This window comes from Heptranchias perlo, chromosome 1, assembly GCF_035084215.1.
Source record: "Heptranchias perlo isolate sHepPer1 chromosome 1, sHepPer1.hap1, whole genome shotgun sequence".
NCBI lineage: Eukaryota > Metazoa > Chordata > Chondrichthyes > Hexanchiformes > Hexanchidae > Heptranchias > Heptranchias perlo.
In genome coordinates, this window is record NC_090325.1 from 72,807,603 (window position 1) to 72,833,618 (window position 26,016).

The following is a 26,016-nucleotide window of genomic DNA, read 5'->3' on the forward strand; positions in this document are numbered from 1 at the left end:
TCGCCAGTACTCATCCCGCCACTACCACTCAACCCAATCCTCATACAATCTCATGGCTCTATCTCATACTCACCCTCTCATGCATCTCTTTCACAGTCAGCCTCACTCAACCTGCCACTACCTGTGCTGCAGCCACAGGACATGCATCACATATGTGCAGTAGGAAGCGTAAGGCAAACGTGTCGTGAGCATGACGGGGATGCACAAGGGTGTTTGAGGGTTTGTCATGGTTTTTACTTATATTTAATTTCTGATCAACTCACATCACATATTATACTGTCATCACTACTGCCACGTCTTTGCGAATCTTGTCTGGTTTGTGCAATAATGCCTTTTCCTGAGGATCACAATGAAGACACACAACTGATGCCACCCATTGTGTCACTGCAGAGTGGGTGTAGGTGTATTTGCAGGGCTCTTTTGTGCAGACGACTGAGAGACGTCGGCGATGTCCCCGATGGCACCCTGGAATGATGCGGAGGAGAAGTTGTTGAGGGCAGTGGTGACTTTGACAGCGACAGGTAAGAAGATGGTGCTTGGGCCAGCCGGGAGCAGTTCGGCATGCAGATGTCCACGATTACATGTCGAGTGACTCTGAGCCTCCGTGTGCACGGCTGCTCAGAGAGGTCCAGGAAGCTGAGCCTCGGTCTGTGGACCCTGTGGCGAGGGTAGTGCCCTCTGCGACGCATCTCTCTCTGCGGTTGCCCTCCCTCCTGCTGTGCAGGTGGATGTGTCATAGCACTGTGTTGTGGAGCTCCACGTGTCGGAGGTGGACAGCGTGGCCGGCGAGGCTGGTGATGCTGTTCGTCTTCCGAGGAGGTCATGACTGCAGCTATGGCGGCCCCCATCCGGAAGATGTACATCTGAGGGGGTCCGCAAGGTAGGTACATGTCTCTGGACCCCGGGGTAAGTGTGCAAGTTGATGAGTTTTATTGTTAGGAGGACGGCGCTGGAGGCCAAACTTTGTCCAAAGTGACAGAGTGGCCTCCTGCAATGAGTGAGGGTCTCCCCCCACCACTTATCAAATGGATCTTTGCAGCTGCCACAGGCTGATGGCTGCAACACGTCCATTTGAACTGGGAGTGTTTCCCCCAGTACGGGAAAAAGTCCCAGTTGACTTGAAAATCCTACCCCTCCTAAAATATCATGTTAATCAGGTCTGTAAATGACCTGAAGTCCCTAAATAGTTACCTTAAGTGGCATCCCGCTGGCTTTAATTGCCGGCGGGAGTCCCACATGCAGGGGCTGCGCGCGCATGTCAGCGCATCACTGGGGAACCCGGAAGTGGGTGGGTTGGAGCCGGGCTCCGGACCCGCCCCGGGAATCCCCGAATTTCGCAGTCCCCCCGTCATGAACGCACCCGCTTGGGGGTGCGAAAATCGAGCCCATCGTTTCAAAATGACCAAGGTTGGGAACTAAATATTCCAGGGTACATGACATTTCGAAAAGACAGGCAGAAATTAGCTAAACAAAACCCTGGTTAGACTGCACCTGGAGTACTGTGAGCAGTTCTGGGCACCACACCTTCGGAAGGACATATTGGCCTTGGAGGGAGTGCAGCGTAGGTTTACTAGAATGATACCCGGACTTCAAGGGTTAAGTTACGAGGAGAGATTACACAAATTGGGGTTGTAGTCTCTCGAGTTTAGAAGGTTAAGGGGTGATCTGATCAAAGTTTATCAGATATTAAGGGGAACAGATAGGGTGGATAGAGAGAAACTATTTCCGCTGGTTGGGGATTCGAGGAGTAGGGGACACAGTCTAAAAATTAGAGCCAGGCCTTTCAGGAGTGAGATTAGAAAACATTTCTACACACAAAGGGAGGTAATAGTTTGGAACTCTCTTCCGTAAATGGCAATTGATACTAGCTCAATTGCTAAATTTAAATCTGAGATAGATAGCTTTTTGGCAACCAAAGGTATTAAGAGATACGGGCCAAAGGCAGATATATGGAGCTAGATCACAGATCAGCCATGATCTTATCAAATGGTGGAGCAGGCACGAGGGGCTGAATGGCCTACTCCTGTTCCTATGTTCCTATAATGGAAAAGGAGGGTGTATAACCCTAATAATAAAGGATGACATAAGGACAGTGGTGAGAAATGATCTTGGTTCGGAAGATCAGGAAGTAGAATCAGTATGGGTGGAAATTAGAAATAACAAGGGGCAGAAAACACTGGTGGGAGTAGTTTATAGGCCCCTTAATAGTAGCAATACCGTTGGACAGAGTATTAATCATGAAATAATGGGAGCTTGTAACAAAGGAAATGCAGTCATCATGGGGGACTTTCATCTGCATATAGACTGGGCAAATCAAATTGGCAAAAGTAGTGTGGAAGACGAGTTCATGGAATGCATTTAAGACCGTTTCTTAGAGCAATACGTCATGGAACCAACCAGGGAACAGGCTATTTTAGATCTTGTATTATGTAATGAGATAGGGTTAATTAGTAATCTTACAGTAAAATAACCTCTGGGGAAGAGTGATCATAATATGATAGAATTTCACATTGAGTTTGAATATAACTTACTTAAGTCAGAAACTAGGGTCCTAATCTTAAATAAAGCCAATTACATAGGTGTGAGGGGAGAGTTGTCAAAGGTAGATTGGGAAATTAAACTAAAGGGTTTGACAGTCGAAAAACAATGTCAAACATTTAAAGAAATATTTCAAAATTCTCAACAAATATACATTCCATTGAGAAATAAAAACTCCACGGGAAAAGTGATCCAACCGTGGCTGACTAAAGAAGTTAAGGAGTGTATTAGATTGAAAGAAGAGGCCTATAATGTTGCCAAGAAGAGTAATAAATCTGGGAATTGGGAGAGTCTTAGAAACCAACAAAGGACAACCAAAAAATTGATAAAAAGGGAGAAAATAGAATAAGAGAGTAAACTAGCAAGAAATATAAAAACGGATTGTAAGAGCTTCTCCGAGTATATAAAAAGGAAGAGAGTAGCAAAAGTAAACGTTGGTCCCTTAGAGGCTGAGACAGGAGAAATTATAATGGGGAATCAGGAAATGGCAGATGCGTCAAACAAATATTTTGTATCTGTCTTCATAGTAGAAGACACAAAAAGCATACCAAAAATAGTGGGGAACCAAGGGGTAAATGAGAGTGGGGAACTTAAAACAATTAATATCACTAGAGAAAAAGTACTGGACAAACTAATGGAACTAAAAGCCGACAAATCCCCTGGACCCGATGGCCTACACCCTACGGTTCTAAAAGAGGTGGCTGCAGAGATAGTGGATGCATTGGTTATGATCTTCCAAAATTCTCTAGATTCTGAAATGGTCCCAGTGGACTGGAAGGTAGCAAATGTTACTCCACTATTCAAGAAAGGAGGGAGAGAGAAAACAGGGAAAGACAGACCAATTGGTCTGACATCGATCATCAGGAAAGTGCTGGAATCCATTATTAAAGACGAGGTAACAGGGTACTTAGAAAATCATAATATGATTCGGCAGAGTCAACATGGTTTTATGAAAGGGAAATCGTGTTTCACAAATTTATTAGAGTTTTTTGAGGGTGTAACTAGCAGGGTAGATAAAGGGGAACCAGTGGATGTAGTATATTTGGATTTTCAAAACGCATTCGACAAGGTTACACATAAAAGGGTGTTACACAAGGTTGGGGGTAATATATTAGCATGGAAAGAGAATTGGTTAAAGGACAGAAAGCAGAGAGTAGGGATAAACAGGTCATTCTCAGGTTGGCAGGCTGTAACTGGTAGGGTGCCACAAGGATCAGTGCTTGGGCCTCAGCTGTTTACAATCTATATTAATGACTTGGATGAAGGGACTGAGTGTAATGTATCCAAATTTTTTTTTATTCGTTCATGGGATGTGGGCGTCGCTGGCGAGGCCGGCATTTATTGCCCATCCCTAATTGCCCTCGAGAAGGTGGTGGTGAGCCGCCTTCTTGAACTGCTGCAGTCCGTGTGGTGACGGTTCTCCCACAGTGCTGTTAGGAAGGGAGTTCCAGGATTTTGACCCAGCGACGATGAAAGAACGGCGATATATTTCCAAGTCGGGATGGTGTGTGACTTGGAGGTGAACGTGCAGGTGGGGTTGTTCCCATGTGCCTGCTGCTCTTGTCCTTCTAGGTGGTAGAGGTCGCGGGTTTGGGAGGTGCTGTTGAAGAAGCCTTGGCGAGTTGCTGCAGTGCATCCTGTGGATGGTGCACACTGCAGCCACTGTGCGCCGTTGGTGAAGGGAGTGAATATTTACGGTGGTGGATGGGGTGCCAATCAAGCGGGCTGCTTTGTCCTGGATGGTGTCGAGCTTCTTGAGTGTTGTTGGAGCTGCACTCATCCAGGCAAGTGGAGAGTATTCCATCACACTCCTGACTTGTGCCTTGTAGATGGTGGAAAGGCTTTGGGGAGTCAGGAGGTGAGTCACTCGCTGCAGAATACCCAGCCTCTGACCTGCTCTTGTAGCCACAGTATTTATATGGCTGGTCCAGTTAAGTTTCTGGTCAATGGTGACCCCCAGGATGTTGATGGTGGGGGATTCGGCGATGGTAATGCCGTTGAATGTCAAGGGGAGGTGATTAGACTCTCTCTTGTTGGAAATGGTCATTGCCTGGCACTTGTCTGGCACGAATGTTACTTGCCACTTATCAGCCCAAGCCTGGATGTTGTCCAGGTCTTGCTGCATGCGGGCACGGACTGCTTCATTATTTGAGGGGTAGCGAATGGAACTGAACGCTGTGCAAACATCAGCGAACATCTCCATTTCTGACCTTATGATGGAGGGAAGGTCATTGATGAAGCAGCTGAAGATGGTTGGGCCGAGGACACTGCCCTGAGGAACTCCTGCAGCAATGCCCTGGTGCTGAGATGATTGGCCTCCAACAACCACTACCATCTTCCTTTGTGCTAGGTATGACTCCAGCCACTGGAGAGCTTTCCCCCTGATTCCCATTGACTTCAATTTTACAAGGGCTCCTTGGTGCCACACTCGGTCAAATGCTGCCTTGATGTCAAGGGCAGTCACTCTCACCTCACCTCTGGAATTCAGCTCTTTTGTCCATGTTTGGACCAACGCTGTAATGAGGTCTGGAGCTGAGTGGTCCTGGCAGAACCCAAACTGAGCATCAGTGAGCAGGTTATTGGTGAGTAAGTGCCGCTTGATAGCACTGTCGCCGACACCTTCCATCACTTTGCTGATGATTGAGAGTAGACTGATGGGGCGATAATTGGCTGGATTGGATTTGTCCTGCTTTTTGTGGACAGGACATACCTGGGCAGTTTTCCAAATTGTCGGGGAGATGCCAGTGTTGTAGCTGTACTGGAACAGCTTGGCCAGAGGCGCAGCTCATTCTGGAGCACAAGACTTCAGCACTACAGCCAGGATGTTGTCGGGGCCCATAGCCTTTGCTGTATCCAGTGCACTCAGCCGTTTCTTGATATCACGTGGAGTGAATCGAATTGGCTGAAGACTGGCTTCTGTGATGGTGGGGATATCGGGAGGAAGCCGAGATGGATCATCAACTCCGCACTTCTGGCTGAAGATGGTTGCAAACGCTTCAGCCTTGTCTTTTGCATTCACGTGCTGGACTCTGCCATCATTGAGGATGGGAATGTTTGCAGAGCCTCCTCCTCCCGTTAGTTGTTTAATTGTCCACCACCATTCACGACTGGATGTGGCAGGACTGCAGAGCTTTGATCTGATCCGTTGGTTGTAGAATTGCTTAGCCCTGTCTATAGCATGCTGCTTCCGCTGTTTAGCATGCATGTAGTTCTGAGTTGTAGCTTCACCAGGTTGGCACCTCATTTTTAGGTACGCCTGGTGCTGCTCCTGGCATGCTCTTCTACACTCCTCATTGAACCAGGGTTGATCCCCTGCCTTGTTGGTAATGGTAGAGTGAGGAATATGCCGGGCCATGAGGTTACAGATTGTGCTGGAATACAATTCTGCTGCTGCTGATGGCCCACAGTGCCTCATGGATGCCCAGTTTTGAGCTGCTAGATCCATTCTGAATCTATCCCATTTAGCACGGTGGTAGTGCCACACAACACGTTGGATGGTGTCCTCAGTGCGAAGACGGGACTTCATCTCCACGAGGACTGTGCGGTGGTCACTCCTACCAATACTGTCATGGACAGATGCATTTGCGACAGGTAGATTGGTGAGGACGAGGTCAAGTAAGTTTTTCCCTCGTGTCGGTTCGCTCACCACCTGCCGCAGGCCCAGTCTGGCAGCTATGTCCTTCTGAACTCAGCCAGCTTGGTCAGTAGTGGTGCTACCGAGCCACTCTTGGTGATGGACATTGAAGTCCCCCACCCAGAGTACATTTTGATCCTTTGCTACCCTCAGTGCTTCCTCCAAGTGGTGCTCAACATGGAGGAGGACTGATTCATCAGCTGAGGGAGGACGGTAGGTGGTAATCAGCAGGAGGTTTCCTTGCCCATGTTTGACCTGATGCCATGAGATTTCATGGGGTCCAGAGTCAATGTTAAGGACTCCCAGGGCCACTCCCTCCTGACTGTATATCACTGTACCGCCACCTCTGGTGGGTCTGTCCTGTCGGTGGGACAGGACATACCCAGGGATGGTGATGGAAGAGTCTGGGACGTTGGCTGAAAGGTATGATTCTGTGAGTATGGCTATGTCAGGCTGTTGCTTGACTAGTCTGTGGGACAGCTCTCCCAATTTTGGCACAAGTCCCCAGATGCAAAGCTAGGTGGGAAAGTAAACTGTAGGAGGACACGAAAAGTCTGCAAAGGGATAGAGACAGATTTAATGAATGGTCAACACAGTGGCAGATGGAGAATAATGAGGGGAAATGTGAGGTTATTCACTTTGGTAGGAAGAATAGAAACACAGAATATTTTTTAAATGGTGAGAAACCATTAAATGTTGGTGTTCAGATAGACTTGGGTGTCCTCGTACAAAAAACACAAAAGGTTTGTATGCAGGTACAGCACGCAATTAGGAAAGCAAATGGCATGTTGGCCTTTATTGCAAGGGGGTTGGAGTACAAGAGTAAGGAAGTCTTACTACAGTTGTACAGGGTTTTAGTGAGACCTCACCTGGAGTACTGTATACAGTTTTGGTCTCCTTATCTAAGGAAGGATATACTCGCCTGAGGGGTGGTGCAATGAAGTTTTAGTAGATTAATTCCTTGGATGAGAGGATTGTCCTATGAAGAGAGATTGGGTAGAATGGGCCTATGCTCTCTGGAGTTTAGAAGAATGAGAGGTGATCTCATTGAAACATGGAAGATTATGAGGGTGATGACAGGGTAGATGCTGAGAGATTGTTTTCCCTGGCTAGAGAGTCTAGAACTAGGGGGCATAGTCACAGGATAAGGGGCCAACCATTTAAGACTGAGATGAGGAAGAATTTCTTCACTCAGAGGGTTGTGAATCTTTGGAATTCTCTACCCCAGAGAGCTTTGGATGCTGAGTTGTTGAGTATATTCAAGGCTGAGGTAGATAGATTTTTGGACTTTAGGAGAATCAAATGATATGGGGATCAGGCGGGAAAGTGGAGTTGAGGTCAAAGATTAGCCATGATCTGATTGAATGGCGGAGCAGGCTCGAGTGGTCGTATGGCCTATTTCTTATGTTCTAACATCTGATTAAGGGCCCCTCTGCAAAATTGGTTCGCACTGAGTGGAGCAGGCACTGGGCGTGCTCCACACAGGTTTTCCAGCGACTGCCATGGCCTAACCAGCAGCTGCCAACAAAAAGATAAGATTTTTATTTTTATTTTACCTCCTGGCTCCACAGCACTACTACGGGTCGCTGCTGACCCATGATCACCTCCAACATTCTCCTCCCCCCTGCCAGGAATTACTTCAGGGCTGCTGCCAGCGAGGCAGCTGGCCCAAACTGGACGCCAGTACACCGGCGAGCTGCCTTTGGAGGCATGACAGGCGTCCGCAGCTGGCTGGAAACTTGCTGATGAGGTCTGAGGCCCAATTTTGGGTGAGCTTTGGACTCCGGCTTTTGGCATGCACTCCTAGTGCACCAGCCATTTCAGGCCTGACAATGGGCCTAAGCAAATTTTTAGGCCGTGCTGTTTAGTTTCATTGCCTACTGCAGATCCATCAGAAACATGAGCCTTCAAGTCAACTTGCTCTCCTCAGTTGCTTGGTCCAGTACAAGCAGAGTCCATTTGATTTACTCACATTTATCTTTCAATCACATCTGCTGTTGAATTTGTTTGGAAAATTGTTTTTAAATTTCTGGTACTTTTTCAATAAATTTCCCAGGCTTTGATAAGCCATCTGACAGTTTGATATATCCCAACATTTATCTGATATTTCTCAAAGTTTGCCAGCAGTAAAGTCTTCCCAGTCCTCCTTGTGAATAGGGTAAATAAAATTTGAGGTGCTGCTTCCAAAAACATTGAAATGTAACAGAAAATGAGAATGTGAGAACAGAAGAGAAGGGCGGAAGGGAAAGCATGTTCTCCAGTTTGTTTATACACTTTGTATGAGGATATCTTCAGTAATGGTGCAGTAACTTCAATCATTTTCAAAAAGACAGTTGCCAGCCAGCCAGAGTCCAAGTTTTCTGACAGCTATTAAACTTACAATAACAGCATATACCCACTGAAACACAACACTATACCTCAGAGAGGTCCTTATAGCTCAGAAAGCAAGCAGGAACTACAGTGACAGAATCAGGATAAATATACAGCCTGAGATTGCTGGCTTGGCTTGATTCAGTTAAAACTTGGCCTGATCTGATATTGCTTTCGTCTCCTGCTCAATTTCACCTTTCTACATTGTTACTGAAAGAGAAAGGGAACAATCCAAACCTCTCCAACCCCAAATAAGGGAAAGTTCAGTTTTGATTCAGACAGTTTGCACGACTTAAATGTTAGGAGATGGGGTTGACCTGTTGCCTTGGCTCTGCTCTCACTTCAAGATATGTCAAAACTTTAAAACTACTTCTATTACTTTCACTACCAGCTTTATTTTTGATTGAATCTAGCATGGAGTAAAAATTGGCATGTGGAGACTGTCACATTACATGCATATCTCTTCAATTGTGGACATGAAGGTCACTCTAGAATCCTTATCCAGCCAGTTTTAAAGTTGAATGGAACAGAAGGGCCAACAAGATTGCATCTGTGGTCTTACGTCCCCACATTAGTTGGTTTCTGTGTCTTAAAACTGAATGGGTATGTGTAGCCTATTAACTAACAGCAATGCCCTACTATGAGCAGTTCAAACATTTAGCACCATCAATATTTAAACAGAGATCAAGTAAGATTAGGCAAAGTCACTCTGAGTACAAATCTTAACAGAGCTCTGTCTTGCAAATAAATGAATAACCTAGGACAGTGGAGTTTGATGTACTCTTGCAGCCCTTGTATGAAAGTTCAGAGCAAACAGAGTTCCAAAAGGTTTCTTACCCCTTTTTCAATAGTTCCAGTCTGGCACAGGGTACCTTCGGCAGCAGGGATGCTGTTGGTCACACAACGATTGCTCTTGCTGAGGCACCAGAGTTCTCTGCACACTTCCTAGGAAAGAATGCAGAGGCAAGTTGATCAGAATAAAGTTTTAACGACTACGGTCACTTTTATATTGTGCTGGTGCCAGCAGCTACAGACGTGCAAGTCTTGTGCCGCCGGTGGCACCACCAAAGTAAACTTGCCAGATTTGCTAAGGAAGCAACCAGGAAGATGCGTTTTTTACAAATTGTCCTGAATGCTATAGGTCTTCAGAGCTCAGTAGGGGGTCTAACAAAAGCTCTGGTTCAAAATTCAGTGCACGATCTGATATCAAGATGCAGAACATAGAAACAGGAGTAGGCTATTCAGCCCCTCGAGGCTGTTCCGCCATTCATTGAGATCTGTATCCTAACTCCATCCACCCACCTTGGCTCCATATCCCTTAATACCCTTGACTAGCAAAAATCTATGGATCTCAGATTTAAAATTATTAATTGAGCTAGCATCTACTGCTTATTGTGGGAAAGAGCTCCACATTTCTATCACCCTTTGCGTGAAGAAGTGTTTCCTAACTTCTATCCTGAATGGCCTGGCTCTGATTTTAACGTTATGGTCCCTTGTCCTAGATTCCTCCTCCAGCGGAAAAAGTTTCTCTCTATCTACCCTATCAATTCCTTTCAAAGTCCAAAAAGCTCAATCAAATCACCCCTTAATCATTCATATTCCAGGGAATACAAGCCTAGTTTATGTAATCTCTCCTCATAATCCTTGGAGCCCTGGTAACATTCTGGTGAATCTGCACTGCACTCCTTCCAAGCCCAATATATCCCTTCTAAGGTGCGGTGCCCAGAACTGTACTCAGTACTCCAGATGTGGTCTAACCAGGGCTTTGTATAGCTGCAGCAAAACTGCCCCCCCCCCTTATATTCTAGCCCTCTAGTTATAAAGACGAACATTCCATTAGCCTTTTTGATTATTTTTTGTACCTGACTACTACATTTTAGTGATCTGTCTACATGGACCCCTAAATCGCTTTGGACCTCCACTGTTCCTAGCTTTTCACCATTTAAAAAAATACTCGGATCTGTCCTTTTTTGGTCCAAAATGGGTGACCTCACACTTACCTGCGTTGAAATCCATCTGCCACAGTTTTGCCCACTCACTTAATCTATCAATGTTTCTTTGTAATTTTATGTTCCCATCTACATTACTTACTGTACCACCAATCTTCGTGTCATCGACAAACTTGGATACATGGATCTCTAGTGTGTTTTCTAAGTCATTAATAAATATAGTGAATAGTTCAGGCCCCAGCACAGATCCTTATGAGACACCACTAGTCACTGCCTTCCAATTTGAGTACATACCCATTATCCCTACTCTCTGTCTTCTACTGCCTAACCAATCTCCTAACCAGGTCACTAATTTCCGTTCAATTCTATGAGCTTTAATTTTAGCTAATAGTCTCTGATGTGGAACCTTATTGAATGGCTTCTGGAGGTCCGTATAAACTACACCCATAGACATTACCCTGTCTACTACTTTAGTTACTTCCTCACAAAATTCTATTAGATTCTTTGGATAGGACCTACCCTTTACAAATCTATGTTGGCTCTCTCCAATCAGCTCAAATTCCTCTAAGTGCTCAGTCACACTGCCCTTGATTATGGATTTAAATAACTTCCCCACGACAGATATCATAGAATCATAGAATGGTTACAACACAGAAGGAGGCTGTTCGGCCCGTCGAGCTTGTGCCGGCTTTCTGCAAAAGCAATCCAGCTAATCCCACTCCCCCACCCTTTCCCCATAGCCCTGCAAATTTTTTCCCTTCAAGTACTTATTCAATTCCCTTCTGAAAGCCACGATTGAATCTGCCTCCACCACCCCCTAGGCAGTGTTTTCCAGATCATAACCACTAGCTGCATAAGTTTTCCTCATGTTGCCTTTGGTTCTCTTGCCAATCACCTTAAATCTGTGCCCTCTGTTTCTCGACCCTTCCACCAATGGAAACAGTTTTTATTTACTCTGTCTGGACCCCTCATGATTTTGAACACCTCCATCAAATCTCCTCTCAATCATCTGTGCTCTAAGGAGAGAGAACAACCCCAACTTCTCCAGTCCATCTACATAACTGATGTCTCTCATCCCTGGAGCCCATTCTAGTAAATCTTTTCTGCACCCTCTCTAAGGCCTTCACATCCTTCCTAAAGTGCGGTGCCCAGAATTGGACACAATGCTCCAGTTGTGACCGAACCAGTGTTTTATAAAGGTTCAACATAACTTCCTTGCTTTTGTACTCTATGCCTCTATTTATAAAGCCCAAGATCCTGTATGCTTTTTTAACCACTTTCTCAACCTGCCCTGCCACCTTCAACGATTTGTGCACATATACCCCCTGGGTGTCTCTGTTCCTGAACCCCTTTTAGAATTGTACCCTTTAGATTATATTGCCTCTCCTCATTCTTCCTACCAAAATGTATCACTTCGCATTTCTCTGCGTTAAATTTTATCTGTCACTTGTCCGCCCATTCCACCAGCCTGTCTATGTCCTCTTGAAGTTTATCACTATCCTTCTCACTCCTACACTTCCAAGTTTTGTGTCATCTGCAAATTTTGAAATTGTGCCCTGTACATCTAAGTCCAAGTCATTAATATGACTAACAAGATATTAGACGAATAAGTCTATAATTTCCTGATTTCCCTCTCTCACCTTTCTTAAATAATGGAGTTACATTTGTAATTTTCCAATCTAAATGGACTATTCCTGAATTGAGAGAGCTTTGGAAGATTATGCCTAAAAGCATCTGCAATTTCCTCACCTACTTCCTTTAAAGCCCTGGGGTGGAAACCATCAGGTCCTGGGGATCTTTATTGCCATTATTTTTGCTAGTACTATTTCCTGGCTTACGTTAACTTTAGGGAGTACCAGTCCTTGATTCATTATTAATTTCCCTGGAATGTTAGGTATATTATCCTCTTCCTCTACTGTGAAAACTGACACAAAGTAATTATTCAACAAGTCTACCATTTCCTTATTTTCATTTGCAATATTACCCACATCTGTTTTTAAAGGGCCAACACGACTCCTAACTACCCTTTTTCTTCGATTATAATTGCAAAAACGTTTTGTGTTAATCTTGATATCCCTCACAAGTTTCTTTTTGTATTCCCTTTTTGCAGCTCTTACTGTCTTTTTTATGTTCCTTTGCTGTTCTTTATATCTCTCCCAGTCCCCTGGATCTACACTAATCTTTGCACTTTTGTATGCTCTTTCCTTTAGTTTCATATCATCTCTCACCTCTTTTGTCGACCATGGCCGTTTTATTTGGTAAGTGGTGCTCTTGCCCATTAGGGCTATTTATTGGTCCTGTATTAAGCTAAAAACCGGGTACGGTAGCATAGTGGTTATGTTACTGGGCTAGTAATCCAGAGGCCTGGACTAAAATCCAGAGTCATGAGTTCAAATCCTGCCACGGCAGCTGGCGAATTTAAATTCAATTAATTAATTAAATTCAATTAATTAAATAAAAATCTGGAATTAAAATACCAGTATCAGTAATGATGGCCATAAAACTACCGGATTGTCGTAAAAACCCATCTGGTTCACGAATGTCCTTTAGGGAAGGAAGCCTGCCGCCCTTACCCGATCTGGCCTACATGTGACTCCAGACCCACAGCAATGTGGTTGATTCTTAATTGCCCTCTGAAATGGCCGAGCAAACCACTCAGTTGCAAAAACTCGCTACGAAAAGTCATAATAAGAATAAAACCGGACGGACCACCCGGCATCGGACCACTAGGCACCGGACATGACAACGGCAAAACACCAAGCCCAGTCGACCCTGCAAGGTCTTCCTTACTAACATCTGGGGACTTGTGCCAAAATTGGGAGAGCTGTCCCACAGACTAGTCAAGAAAAAGCCTGACATAGCCATACTCACAGAATCATATCTTTCAGCCAACGTCCCAGACTCTTCCATCACCATCCCTGGGTATGTCCTGACCCACCAGAGATGGCGGTACAGTGATATACAGTCAGGAGGGAGTGGCCCTGGGAGTCCTCAACATTGACTCTGGACCCCATGAAATCTCATGGCATCAGGTTAAACATGGGCAAGGAAACCTCCTGCTGATTACCACCTACCGTCCTCCCTCAGCTGATAAATCAGTCCTCCTCCATGTTGAGCACCACTTGGAGGAAGCACTGAGGGTAGCAAGGGCACAAAATGTACTCTGGGTGGGGGACTTCAATGTCCATCACCAAGAGTGGCTCGGTAGCACCACGACTGACCGAGCTGGCCGAGTCCTGAAGGACATAGCTGCCAGACTGGGCCTGCGGCAGGTGGTGAGCGAACCAACACGAGGGAAAAACTTACTTGACCTCGTCCTCACCAATCTACCTGTCGCAAATGCATCTGTCCATGACAGTATTGGTAGGAGTGACCACCGCACAGTCCTCGTGGAGATGAAGTCCCGTCTTCGCACTGAGGACACCATCCAACGTGTTGTGTGGCACTACCACCGTGCTAAATGGGATAGATTCAGAATGGATCAAGCAGCTCAAAACTGGGCATCCATGAGGTGCTGTGGGCCATCAGCAGCAGCAGAATTGTATTCCAGCACAATCTGTAACCTCATGGCCCAGCATATTCCTCACTCGACCATTACCAACAAGCCAGGGGATCAACCCTGGTTCAATGAGGAGTGTAGAAGAGCATGCCAGGAGCAGCACCAGGCGTACCTAAAAATGAGGTGCCAACCTGGTGAAGCTACAACTCAGGACTACATGCATGCTAAACAGCGGAAGCAACATGCTATAGACAGAGCTAAGCGATTCCACAACCAACGGATCAGATCAAAGCTCTGCAGACCTGCCACATCCAGTCGTGAATGGTGGTGGACAATTAAACAACTAACGGGAGGAGAAGGCTCTGCAAACATCCCCATTCTCAATGATGGCGGAGTCCAGCACGTGAGTGCAAAAGATCAAGGCTGAAGCGTTTGCAACCATCTTCAGCCAGAAGTGCCGAGTGGATGATCCATCTCAGCCTCCTCCCAATATCCCCACCATCACGGAAGCCAGACTTCGGCCAATTCGATTCACTCCACGTGATATCAAGAAACGGCTGAGTGCACTGGATACAATAAAGGCTATGGGTCCCGACAACATCCCAGCTGTAGTGCTGAAGTCTTGTGCTCCAGAACTAGCTGTGCCTCTAGCCAAGCTATTCAAGCACAGCTACAACACTGGCATCTACCCGACAATGTGGAAAATTGCCCAGGTATGTCCTGTCCACAAAAAGCAGGACAAATCCAATCCGGCCAATTACCGCCCCATCAGTCTACTCTCAATCATCAGCAAAGTGATGGAAGGTGTCGTCGACAGTGCTATCAAGCGGCACTTACTCACCAATAACCTGTTCACCGATGCTCAGTTTGGGTTCCGCCAGGACCACTCGGCTCCAGACCTCATTACAGCGTTGGTCCAAACATGGACAAAAGAGCTGAATTCCAGAGGTGAGGTGAGAGTGACTGCCCTTGACATCAAGGCAGCATTTGACCGAGTGTGGCATCAAGGAGCCCTCGTAAAATTGAAGTCAATGGGAATTGGGGGAAAACTCTCCAGTGGCTGGAGTCATACCTAGCACAAAGGAAGATGGTAGTGGTTGTTGGAGGCCAATCATCTCAGCCCCAGGGCATTGCTGCAGGAGTTCCTCAGGGCAGTGTCCTAGGCCCAACCATCTTCAGCTGCTTCATCAATGACCTTCCCTCCATCATAAGGTCAGAAATGGGGATGTTCGCTGATGACTGCACAGTGTTCAGTTCCATTCGCATCCCCTCAGATAATGAAGCAGTCCAAGCCTGCATGCAGCAAGACCTGGACAACATCCAGGCTTGGGCTCATAAGTGGCAAGTAACATTTGCGCCAGATAAGTGCCAGGCAATGACCATCTCCAACAAGAGAGAGTCTAACCACCTCCCCTTGACATTCAACGGCATTACCATCGCCGAATCCCCCACCATCAACATCCTGGGGGTTACCATTGACCAGAAACTTAACTGGACCAGCCATATAAATACTGTGGCTACGAGAGCAGGTCAGAGGCTGGGTATTCTGCGGCGAGTGACTCACCTCCTGACTCCCCAAAGCCTTTCCACCATCTACAAGGCACAAGTCAGGAGTGTGATGGAATACTCTCCACTTGCCTGGATGAGTGCAGCTCCAACAACGCTCAAGAAGCTCAACACCATCCAAGATAAAGCAGCCCGCTTGATTGGCACCCCATCCACCACCCTAAACATTCACTCCCTTCACCACCGGCGCACTGTGGCTGCAGTGTGCACCATCCACAGGATGCACTGCAGCAACTCGCCAAGGCTTCTTCGACAGCACCTCCCAAACCCGCGACCTCTACCACCTAGAAGGACAAGAGCAGCAGGCGCATGGGAACAACACCACCTGCACGTTCCCCTCCAAGTCACACACCATCCTGACTTGGAAATATATCGCCGTTCCTTCATTGTCGCTGGGTCAAAATCCTGGAACTCCCTTCCTAACAGCACTGTGGGAGAACCGTCACCACACGGACTGCAGCGGTTCAAGAAGGCGGCTCACCACCACCTTCTCGAGGGCAATTAGGGATGGGCAATAAATGCCGGCCTTGCCAGCGACGCCCACATCCCGTGAACGAATAAAAAAAAAATTATTTTTTGAACACTTCCCACTGTTCATCTGTAGTTTTACCTGAACAGTTTTGACCGGTTTGCTGTCGTCAGTCTCTGTCTCATCCCCTTAAAGTTAGCCGTACCAAAATCTGGAATCTTAGTAACTGTGTTCAGGTTCTCCTTTTCAAACCAGTATCATGATATCAGCGCACAGATACACATGTAATCTGGGCGCAAGCCAATTACATGGCTTAACAGATCATGGAATTTTGGGTGTAAGTGCAATACAACAACAATACGCCCAAGTCTCCTCGGTCTTTTACATGTGTCTATCAAACCTTCTTTCCAAATAAATCTCCACCCACAAAACTGACCACGCCCCCGACTCTCAAATGTGAGTATCCTACAATTGCTCTTGTTCAGGGGTCTCTCAACATTGCTTCCACATTTCAGACACAGCAGGAAACAAAGTCAATTTTCTGGTCTTCCAAATGCAATTTTTTTGAGTGTTTTTTAAAAATTGATCCTCACTGAAGCCTGCTCTATATTATCTGTTTGTTTGAATGCATTTTACACGAAGTAGAAGTCACATTAAAAATTGAAAAGCTTCCCCGATTGCACGTTCTTAAACATGCTGTGGCTGATGTGCATGAATAATGGTTAAATGAGTTGAAACTTTTAATTTTAAGACTCAAAGAAGGAATGTGGGCTTGGAGTTTCCTTGCGGCCCAATTGTTTACACTGATTTATGCCCATTTAAGGTTCGGGCGTATTCTAATGAGATTGGGGGGATACTTGGGCGTAACTCAACTTGGCAAAATGGGCGCAACATTGGGCACCATTTCGGGTGCAACGTCCGGTTGTGTCCAAGGAGGAAACTCCAGGCCAGTATGCGCACTGATGTCATGATTCATTGAGCCGCCATTGGCTTTAATGTCCTCACTGGGTGCATATGCTTCTGAGACACTCGGTGGCTGCACTCAAAATCCATTCAAAATGACCACAGAATGAATCCCTTGATGTTTCAGACATCACAACGTCATTTGTTGATGATGTCATGATGCCAGCACTTTGTGCAAGCTAGCGTGGCAGCACGTCACTGCCAGCTGCGAGTGCAAAGGTTACTGGGATTAAGATTGCAGCCAGTCCACATGCAAACCATTTAATGCGGGAGAGCAGTGCACTTAGATCGCTGTTCCATGACCCGGACTGTGGTGACCACAAGCTATAAAAGTGTCTCACGAGAGCAGCAACCAACCATACTGTACAATTTCAAAAAAAATTCATAAAGTGAGAATTGCATATTACTTTTAGAGAATAGTGTAAATTGTGCCCTCCCATTCTAGCATTTAGCGTGATGTTAACAGCATATTTGTTGCTGAAGCATAAACAATACAATTCAAAGTCTTTTACAAATCATGATCCAGAAATATATAAAATACAACAGAAATGCAGCAAGTGAATAAGCAAATGTATCCATTAAGATGAAAAGATTTAATAAGCTGCATTCGCGAACATTAGTTGCAAAATGCAATTGTGTTTTTCACTGTGGTTAAAATGCTATACAATTAGAGTCTGAATAAACCAATTTTTGAGTACATTTCTTATAGCCCTGCAGAAAGCATCTACTAGGAAAGTGCAGATTTTTAAGTAGCTTCCCTATATGAATAGTTCAGTATGGAGAGTTGGAGAGGGATGCATTTTTGTCCTTTTTTTGCCCACGCTGTTTCTACCTCAAGATATGAAAAAGTTTTTAAAATAAAATAGATTCCATTTACACCAACGAGCTTTATTCTGTTAAATGTGCTCTAAGCTATTTTTTCAACAGTAATTTAATTACATCACTATGAAGAACATAGTACTATCTGTCTGCAGCACCTGAAACTTTACATTAATATTTATGGTTGTCCTGGCAGCCATCATTGAACTTTCAGTTATTTCCAATGGCCTAAGCCTGTAAAGCTCCATTGACTTGATGCATTAAAGAAGTCTGGTCTTTCTTACAGACTCAAAACTTTAAGTGCTGCAAAAATAAACAAATGCAATATAATCATTTATTTTCATTCTACTGTCATTTCTTTCTCCCTTTATTGGTTTCTCTGAATCGTGCAGCATTCCCTGACCAAAAGGAGAGGCAATCTCTTTGCAAGCATCTACTCGGACACATGTGACAGCAGCCTAGAGTGATTCATCTTCTAATTTTCTCTTGCTCCCTGTAGAGATGGGCCTAAGCTGCATTTGGTGCCTCCTCGTCATTTCATAATAATGAGAAGTCACTTTGCAGGTAAACACAACCACGAACCGAAATCCTACTACCCAGTAGCACAGCACATTACAATATTGTGCCAGCTCACCACTTAGAAGATACAAATATGCAGCAAAATCACTTGCACCTATACCAAAATACCAATGAGCAGCTACACATCTCTCAAGTACAAAAACATTGTCTAAACAAAAAGTATACAATGAGAGGACAAGCATGGGATGCCCCGCATTGGAAATCCAACTTGCTGCACTACAGGATGGTAGAATGCTCATGTCTGGCCATGACTCTTCACATAGTAAGACTGCAGCAAGAAGATTTCGCTATCATTGTGAGGTACCAAGCAGAGTCCAAATACTTTTCAACAGAGAGAGAAAAGCAAAAGGGACAATCATCCTGCATACTCTTAGCTGTCAACCAAGTGCAGGTTAGGCACATCTCCACAGGGAGCGAGGGAAAAATCAGAGGACAAATGTCTGCTGTTTCATGTGTCCTGTAGATGCTTACAAATAGATTGCCTCTCCTTTTGGTCAGGGAATGCTGCATGATTCAGATAAACCAATAAAGGGAGAAAGAAATGACAGTAGAATTAAAATAAGTTATTATATTGCATTGACAGATGACTGAAAGCAGAGAGTTCAGCTCAGCTAGAGAATATTTTTTCTTAAATATATTGTGAGAAACTTTATGTGATTGAAGATGTAATGTATTCTGTAATCTACGATAGAACTGCAGTACAGAAAACATGTGGTGATTTAATCTATGTAACAACAACTTGCATTTATATACCACCTTTATTATAGAAAATAATGTCTCAACGTGCTGCACAGAGGGAAATAAAAGGAAGGAATGCCAAGCTGAAGTGGGAGAGGTTGAGAGTGATGTCCAAAAGCTTAGTTGAAGAGATGGGTATGTTCATAGTTGATGGAAACATCAGTTTTATGTTTCAATCTTTCAACTATTTGATTTTGATCAGTGTAATGCATAACATAAACAGAAGAATATGTTGGGTAATAAAGTACAAATTGCCCATCATGTTGTAAAATGATTCCCTCCTGGACTGTGCAACAGGCATCCGGTGCACAGATAAGATCAGCTTTGTGAAAATCTTATTGGTGCTCAGGATTCCCTCTTCCATACTCAGGGAGAAAGACACTATAGCCTAGGTTTTCCGATCAAAGTAATTTTAACACTGCTGGCGTTAAAAAAGTGCCAATTAGAAAATAGAGGCTCATCTTATGTAGATCCAATCTGCCAAAAAGAAATGATTGTTAAAATAAAAGCATACTCCAGTCTTGTAGGGTCAGGAGTGCAGTCACCGTTGTAATTTTGAAAAAAAATGCTTCGGTGTTCGGGAATAATAGAACACAAGTTTGTGCCTGTGATTCCCACATGGTATGTTTCCAGTCTTGACCATGTTGTGGATGAAGATATCAAGCAGAGGTCAGATGCTTCTCCATATCAAGAGTGGGAAAATAGGTGACCTTTAGTCCAAGAGGTTCTTGGGTACCTGTTAGCATCTGACTCAAGAATAGCACAGGTAGAAACTTGATGGCAGGTCAGTTGCACCTTCTCATCTCAGGGATGGTGCATGGCCCATGTAGAAGGAAAGTCTATTTACCTTCATGTGTGTTTCATGCGGTTATTCCTCCCATATACTAACAACAAAATTAATGAAAATGTAAAGACTAGTGCGTCACAATCATTTAAATCTAATCACAAAAGTATAACACAGTGTAAAGGGGAGAGTAAAAATTGATTTTTCCATTTGCATGGTACATAAGATGGCGGGTGGGGGGTTGGGGGGGAAGTGGCCATTACAGTGTTAGTGGATTGGTGAAACACAGGATAGACTGCAATGGAACAACATTAGGATTCAGATGTCTTACCCCATATTTACACTGACGTGACGTGGTACCATACTGGAACCGACATTGTTCATCAGCATCATACACCTGGCCCGGTGCTGTCGTTGGGTAAAGAAAATCACGTTTTGGTGGTTCGTTATCCAGACATGTTCCACGCCCAGAACTGTTATAAATTGAAGGATTTTACAATGTGAAAAAATGATCTATTCCAAAAAAATGTTTTTTAAATTATACATCTAGCAAATGTTCAAAAGGATACACTTTAACTTTGAATGCTATTTCTTTTCATCCTATTCCTATTAACTGACACAGATTTCATCAAAGACATGTAATGCACAAGAAATAATTTCTGGATAGTATTATTGCAGTAATGGAGTCACAAAGTTGGTCAATACTCTCTTGTGGATGTCACAACACACACCAGTGAGAAACGAGAATTGTTTTGATGATGGTAAGAAACAGAAACTGTAATTCATAACTTTAAAAAATATAAAGGGTCCATTTTTTAAAATACTAGACACCAGCGAGTGAATTTAAGGCTGCAATCTAATTTCATGGTTCAAAGGATCTTAAAAAACCACTCAAGACTCTCTTATGCATTTTATAAAATTGTCTAGAAGCTCAACTAGCTTACAGACTATTCATTCAGTCCCAAATATCCATTATTCTAACTGAATATTAAATTGACTAATTTCCTTTTAAACATAAATGATTTAATATATTTCAATTTACCCAATAAGCATTATTATGTTACACTTCAATGTTTATTTCTTTTATCAGTTCATTAAGACCGTTAATAAAATCATGGTATGCCAACATTTTTTAAAATTGTGATTCTCTATTACCTTATGACGATGGTACTGAATTTCATTAATTTGTGAGGTTTGGAAATAGTATACCACAGAAGACTTTATCCACTAACATCCGCATAATCTCCAGACGTGATAGATAGGGGTAAAAATTGCACCAGAACCAAGGAACATGTGGAACAATTTTCCAGACTATATAGAACATAATCTTAATTTGGCCAAAAAGGTTCCTTTATTTGTTTTCAATCAAAACATACCTACATCTGGTTGTATGATTAAAAGTGAGACTAAAGGTAAAACACACAGCTGCACTATGAAAAACTAAACTACTCAGAGCAGACTTTATACAGATTTATGCTACACAGTTCCTGAACCCAAACCCCCCCCCCCCATCACATACAATGAAACAGGTATGACTAATGTTACCAAAGGTCAGAAGCCTACCAAAGATCTATGAAGGTACTTTATATAGCGCAAAAGCCTAAAAGCAACATGTGGAACAAGCTATTCTGTGTCAGGGCTTCATCTGAAATGCAAATGAGGGACTTTCGATGCCCCAAAGTATTTCCCAATCTTTGGGTGGAGGCACTCCCAGCATTATCTCTGTCTATTATAGATAAACTGCATGCAGAAGGCAGCTGTTAAAGGGACACAAGCATTTTAGTTAGAATTTTTGGTTAGATTTTGACTAGCTTTAAGAAGCTTTTTTGGGGGTTATTGTTACTAGACAAACAGTCAAATCATTGTTTTCAATATCACCAAGAAATTAACGGTAAAGAATGTATTTCCCAAGAGTTCAGCAGATTTTAAAGTGTTTCCCAAGATTCCAACTTTGCCTCCACCTCAGGGAGCGGCAATGCATCTGACCCCAAGCTGCAGAATCCAGTACTGTTTGTCAAGTCAATATAAAATGAATACTCTGGGTTCCTTTGAAAGCGCCCCAATGACAGTATTTCAAGCTTTAAGTGGTACAGGATGAAAGGCGGCATTTGCTGGCACCTTACTTTGCTCCAGTGGAAAGAAACGTTCAAGACGAAGTGATAAGAAGTTAAATCTAATTTATTGCCATACAAGTGCTCAGTGCAAAAGTGCTCAGTGTTCTTTACCCCAGTGCTCCCCCTCGATGAAAGTGTATGTTCCATGTTCTACATCCAACGTCTGTTTTGGAGGGTGGGGGGGGCGGTGGCTGAATGAGCCAAAGTAGCGTCATTCAGAGTCCAGCAGTTTCATCTGTGCCTATTCCAGCCAAGTCTCTCCTGCAGCATGTCTCTGACCTGCATGGGAGCAGGCCTCTCGACAGCTATGAGCAGAGTGAAATCCTGACTCGTGGCTCTCTCCATCAGATCAATCAATATGTTGAATTTGGATAAGAGAATCTGCTATAGACTGGAGTCCAAGGCCTCCATGGCAGCAGTCTGAACACTCATGAAGGATGTTCCAGCAGAGCCTAGGAATTCAGTATTTGGCAGTGTGCCCCTGTTGCTGCCACACGTTCCAGGGTGGACTGCAGTTCTTTTAAGCAGTTATACGCTACAGCACGAGTCCATCATTCACCGCCAGACCTTGCAGAGTGTTTTTGACACTCTCAAATGATTGCATAAAATGTTGATGCTCAGATAACAGCATTCTTTTATGTGGAGGCCCTAAGAGCTCAGGGATCCCTGGGCTCGTCAGCTGAGGAAGGGCACGAGCTGAAGCTCCAGCCACCAGGTTCCTGCTCCTCAGCTGCCACCAACCACCAACTGCTCACTTGTGCTCTGTAATTAAGCTGGTTCAAAATGACTATCCAAATCCTGTGGGGTGGATCTACCTGTGCTAGTGCTTGCAATGAGTGGAATGAGTGAAGCAGGCTGCTGCCTTCTTGGGATGCACTTGGACTTGTGGTTGGTTCTTGTGAGGCACCTACAAAAACAGAGGAGGAAAATGTGTTACAATGCTAGCTGCATAACAGTCCTTCAAACATTACTTAAATGGTAATACACTGGATGATGTAGTGTTATGTTTGAATGTATGCCTGGGGGCAGGAATGAGTGAGTGAGTAGCAAGAGAAGAAATAATATAAGAAGATTATTAGTCCTGAGCTTGGGGCCTTCAACTTTACCCTCCCCTACTCCAACTGTGCACTCCATGGCAATGATTTCCAGCTCCACCTCCTTAAATGCACAAAAACTTCAGGCTATGGGTCCCACCTTCTGTGAGTGTCTACTCCCTTCTGTTATTTGCTGTTTTCTCCTGCAAGCAGAAAAGCAGTGAGTCAATTGTTCCCTGTTACATCGTGGCCATGCATGGTAAGTTTAAAGGGCTGTAAAGTAGCTTTAATGGGAGGAAACACTTTGGGGGTGATTTTAAACCCCAAGAACGGGTGGGTTGGGGGCGGGTGGGAGTTGAAAATGGGTCGCGACCACAACCCGGCTTTATTTCCGGGTTTAATGTCGGCGCGTAAAAGTACAGGCTTCCCACTGGGAATACAAAGTCTGAAAATTTTGCGGTTTTGACCCAAAAAAACAACAATTTTCAACTTCCACCTGCCCCCCAACCCACCCGTTCTTGGGGTTTAAAATCACCCCCTTTGCGTCACACATATTTTTCCCAACTACTTGGTATAAAATAATGGTGGGTAGCCTTACCTTGGCTGATCTTGTCACGCCTGCAAACTTTTTCGGTATTTGGAACTAGTTCCTCTGGTTGACAAAGTATTAAGATAAAACTATGAAATCAATTTTCAGGTGGACATGCATATATAGCCTTATTGCTTACAGAAATAAGCTATTTTATATTTAGGTGGTTAGCTCATTATTTAAATATTTAAGTTCACCACTCGTAGGGTTCCATTTTTTTGCATCTCATTTTGTGTAAGAAAGACATCTGATCACCAGGGTAAGTTTTGGGCCAAATAGTATGTTTTGGAAAAAAATATTAAATACTGCCCCTGCCTGTGTGCCCCTGGAGTGCTGCCTTATTAAGGACAGGTCGCTAGTATTCTGATGGGTTTTCCACTTTGGGAAAACAAAATGGCCTTGAGTGAGTGGACAAGTGTTAAAACACAGATCTGAGTATTCCTCAAAACCACTCTTCTTTCCAGGTTGGAAAAATCAGTGATTACCCCCCAGTTTGCTTCCAACTTGCATAAAAGCCCCTCAGGAGCAGTAAGATTTTATTTATACACGGTATATCAGTTCCACGTGTCAGCAGTACAGAATAAGCCGTTATAACTCATCCCTTCCCAGGCTCCCGCTGGCTGATGGAGGAAACTAACATTTTGGAGCCGGAGCCTTTTTACTAGTTTGATGATCTGTATTTTCTTCAGTGATCAAAACCAATGGGAGTATGAGTGCATGAGTCGGAGCCCGAGTGCCTTGGACAACCAGCATTATTTTTACAGATGCACCACTATTAATAATTAATTAGAAAAACCCAAATTGAGCCTCACAAATCATTTATGCTCCACAAAATACACAACAGAAAATATAACAAGCAATATTGAGGTAGTTTTGGTGCATTGGACATATCCTATGACCTACTCCCAGCCCCAGAACCACATCTTAGTTAATTAACTCGTTCTGTTTAAACATGGTAGCAATGTGAAGGATAAATCAAAACTAACATGAGCAAAACAGCTCAAACTCCTGTGGGGGCATTTGCTGTATGTGGAAATAAATGACCACTATTTTTAAATGGTTACATCGCTATCTTTAACTGAAAAAGCCAATGCAACAAAATAAGGAAAAACTAAAAGGAGAATAATTAAGAATTCATCAGCTGGTTTGCATTCTTACAAATCTGTGCTTACTTTAGACTTGGCTCAACAAGCTTCAAATAAATCATTTACTTTAAAATCAAGCACATTTAGCAAAACCTATATATAAATTATATGCACATACAAACCTTTCAGAGAGCTGCAAGTCCAATAATATCAATTAATTGTATATTTATTTGTGGGGAAATATAGTGGTTACTTTCATTATAAATTTCTAATTTGCTGTGCTGCTGGGCACTTACTCCAAAAAGCTGGTGATATAATCTCTGCTGCACGCAGACCAGGAGAATGGATTGGTGTTGGCAGTAATGTGAGCCGCCATGAGCTTTGCTGCTTCATGACCTTTCGTCCCACAGGAGTTTCCAATTCCATCATGGTTCATGCCGAAACTGTCAAGAAAGAAGTACTGTATTAGCTCAATGTGCAACCAGACAACTATCTATCATGTCACCATCTGACATTCAAAGCACTGAGTGTCTTGACACACAGCATCACTCTCAGCACAGGGAGGTTTTCAAAATTCCATTTAGAGATGTGACTCCTCTTGATTAAGTACGTTGATGTGCATTTATTCTCAAAACATTTTCTATGCCGGTCTTCTTTCATATTAAAACAGTCAGTGGTCTTTAATGGACTTTCTGTTATTTTTATTCCTTCACAACCAAAGTAGAATTTAGCATAAGTTCTGGGATAAACAGATGGGCCCACAGTGTCCGTTCGATTGCGTTGGCTTTTTCACCGCAAAGCATGGAGGAATTTCGATTTACACCGGGCGCAATTTATACCCAGCATAATTCGAGTTTCCACGATCTTTTGCGCCGGCTTACAAAATAATTGTGAAGCCGGCCCCGCCCACAAAACTGGCCACGCCTCCCCGCTCAAAATAACGAAGATGGTGAGTTTCCGCTGATGGCGCAGACTGCGTCTGTTCAAAGAAGCTTTTAAAATTAAAGTAGCTTTCTTAGGTGCAAAGGCACTAGTAGCCACGGTTTAAATGGTTTTAAATACTAAAAAATATTAATTTACTAAGGAACCGACTAGTCTACATCAATGAAAACAATAAATGCTTCAGTATAGTTTTTTTGAGTCATTTTCAGTGATTTTAATTCAGGGTAGTCAAAGGCAGAGGAATGGACACCTTTATTAAAAACGCTTATTTTTAGTGATAAACCCATTTTCAGCTGTTTTAATAAAACTGCACCAGGTTACCACTCTTAAATACATGTCTTAAA

At 43.8% G+C, this 26,016-nt stretch overlaps 1 protein-coding gene across 1 annotated transcript in view; it reads right to left on the reverse strand.

The window, feature by feature from the left end:
- Positions 1-26,016, reverse strand: part of adamts6 (ADAM metallopeptidase with thrombospondin type 1 motif, 6) — a 240,192-nt gene that overhangs the window by 89,950 nt on the left and 124,226 nt on the right. Inside the window, exons 10-12 of the mRNA XM_067995733.1 lie at positions 25,027-25,173; positions 20,240-20,381; positions 9,380-9,487 (exon numbers count right to left, since the gene is read on the reverse strand). Coding sequence (XP_067851834.1) covers positions 9,380-9,487; positions 20,240-20,381; positions 25,027-25,173 — 397 coding nt within the window. The remainder of the gene's footprint in view (positions 1-9,379; positions 9,488-20,239; positions 20,382-25,026; positions 25,174-26,016) is intronic.